At 41.5% G+C, this 2,213-nt stretch overlaps 1 protein-coding gene across 1 annotated transcript in view; it reads right to left on the bottom strand.

Annotated features, from left to right (window-relative positions):
• The window catches only part of AS3MT (arsenite methyltransferase), a 19,244-nt gene that overhangs the window by 7,344 nt on the left and 9,687 nt on the right, over nt 1–2,213 (bottom strand). Inside the window, exon 10 of the mRNA XM_012661635.1 lies at nt 870–1,004. Coding sequence (XP_012517089.1) covers nt 870–1,004 — 135 coding nt within the window. The remainder of the gene's footprint in view (nt 1–869; nt 1,005–2,213) is intronic.

Here is a 2,213-nt window from a genome sequence, read left to right as displayed (position 1 = left end):
GGGGTCTCGCTCTTGCTCAAGCTGGTCTCGAATTCCTGAGCTCAAACAATCCACCCGCCTCAGCCTCCCAGAGTGCTAGGATTACAAGCGTGAGCCATCACGCCCAGCCAAGAATTGGTTCCTTTATGGTTCCATAAATGACTACATAAAAATTGAAAAGATCTATTTAGGGGAAAAATGGAATTCAAAACATAAAATGACATGCTGAGAAAAAAGATTTGTAACACATGATACATAATCTCTCTCTCCTATTTTTTTTTTTTTGAGGGACAGTGGCTTTGCTATACAGCCCAGGTTGGGCTTGAAGTCCTAGCCTCAGGCAATCCCCCCACCTCAGCCTCCCGAGTAGCTGGGACTACAGGCATGCGCCACCATGCCCAGGTAATTTTTTCTATATATTTTTTTAGTTGTCCAGCTAATTTGTTTCTATTTTTTTAGTAGAGACGGGGTCTCACTCTTGCTCAGGCTGGTCTCAAACTCCTGAGCTCAAACGATCCGCCCGCCTTGGCCTCCCAGAGAGCTAGGATTACAGGCGTGAGCCATCACGCCCGGCCCTTGCATAATATTTTAAAGGTAGCTCTTATACTTTTTTATAACTGGACCCCTTTGAGAATCTGATAAAAGTAGTAGGTCTTCTCCCAAGAAAATACACATGCATGCATATAATTTTAAGGGGTTCATGAATGCCCTGAAGTCCATTCATGAATACATCAAGTTAGGAATCTCTGACCTACTGTCAGGATTGAAAAAGTGAAGTTACGATAGCCAATTGTAAAAAATAATGATTTGTTTCCCGCTTTAGTAGTAGACTGTGGCAAGCATGATGATTTTTTTAAATGGTTCTCTGAGGTAGGGAAAGCAAAACAAACCTTGGACTCCAAAGCAGAACAGCCTCCAGATGTTGGCAACTTCTCTCCAATTGGTCTGATCAGAAAATCTTGAGCAAATCGTGAATTCTTCAAGATAGCTGCTGTCTCTTCATCCACTTCAACAATTTCACCTTCCTAAAGGGTAGCACGCAAAACACATACTAAGAGATGCCACTTTAGTCTCAATAGAAGAAAAATGCCTATAAGTTTACTAACGAGTGGCATTTCAGAATAAAACGCCGTATCTTCTGACATGGTATTCTCTCAAGTTCAGACTCTGTTAGTTTCATGTTTATTTCCAGATGGACATGATTAGTGTCATAATCAGTCTTTTTTTGTTGACGATGCTAAAAATGGACACTCGTTGAAGTCTCTCCTCAGAGACAGAAACAGAAACCACTGTATTCTGAGCTCTACCTTATTCATTACTGTGTGAGGGTGTCAGACCAAAGATAAGTGCTGGTAAGGATGTGGAGAAAAGGGGACCCTTGTATACTGTTGGTGGGAATGTAAATTAGCATACCATTATGGAAAACGGTAGGGAGATTCCTCAAAAAATAAAAAATAGAACTACCATATGACCCAGCAATCCTACTACTGGGTGTATATCCAAAGAAAATGAAATCAGTATGTCAAAGGGATGTCTGCAACCCCATATTTACTGCAGCTCTATTCACAATAGCCAAGATATGGAGTCAACCTAAGTGTCCATCAAAAGATGAAGGATAAAGAAAATGTAGTGTATAAACACAATGGAATAGTATTCAGCCTTAAAAAAGAAGAAAATCCTGTCATTTACAGCAACATGGATGGAACTAGCGGTCATTGTGTTAAGAGAAATAAGCTAAGCACAGAAAGACAAATATTGCATGTTCTCACTCATATATGGGGGCTTAAAAAGTGAATCTCATGAAGATAGAGAGTAGATTGTGCTTATCAGAGGCCAAAAGGTAAGGGACAGGAGGATGAAGAGAAGTTGAATAATGGGTACAAACATACAGTTTGATAGAAGAAATAAAACCTAGTGTTCGATAGATCAGTAAGGTAACTATAGTTTCTGAATTATTGAATGTTTCACAAAAGCGAGAACAGAGGCCAGGCATGGTGGCTCATGCCTGTAATCCTAGCACTCTGGGAGGCCGAGGCAGGAGGATCACTTCAGCTCAGGAGTATGAGACTAGCCTGAGCAAGAGTGAGACCCCATCTCTACCAAAAATCGAAAAAAATAGCCAGGTGTGGTGGCACACGCCTATAGTCCCAGCTACTTGGAAGGCCGAGGCAGGAGGTTCCCTTGCACCCAGGAGTTCAAGGTTGTAGTGGCTATGTTTGCACCTGTGAATACCC

This window comes from Propithecus coquereli, unplaced genomic scaffold, assembly GCF_000956105.1.
Source record: "Propithecus coquereli isolate 6110/MARCELLA unplaced genomic scaffold, Pcoq_1.0 Scaffold73, whole genome shotgun sequence".
Classification (NCBI taxonomy): Eukaryota; Metazoa; Chordata; class Mammalia; order Primates; family Indriidae; genus Propithecus; species Propithecus coquereli.
Note: the sequence above shows the minus strand (reverse complement) of the source record. Positions and strands in the feature narration are given on the sequence as shown.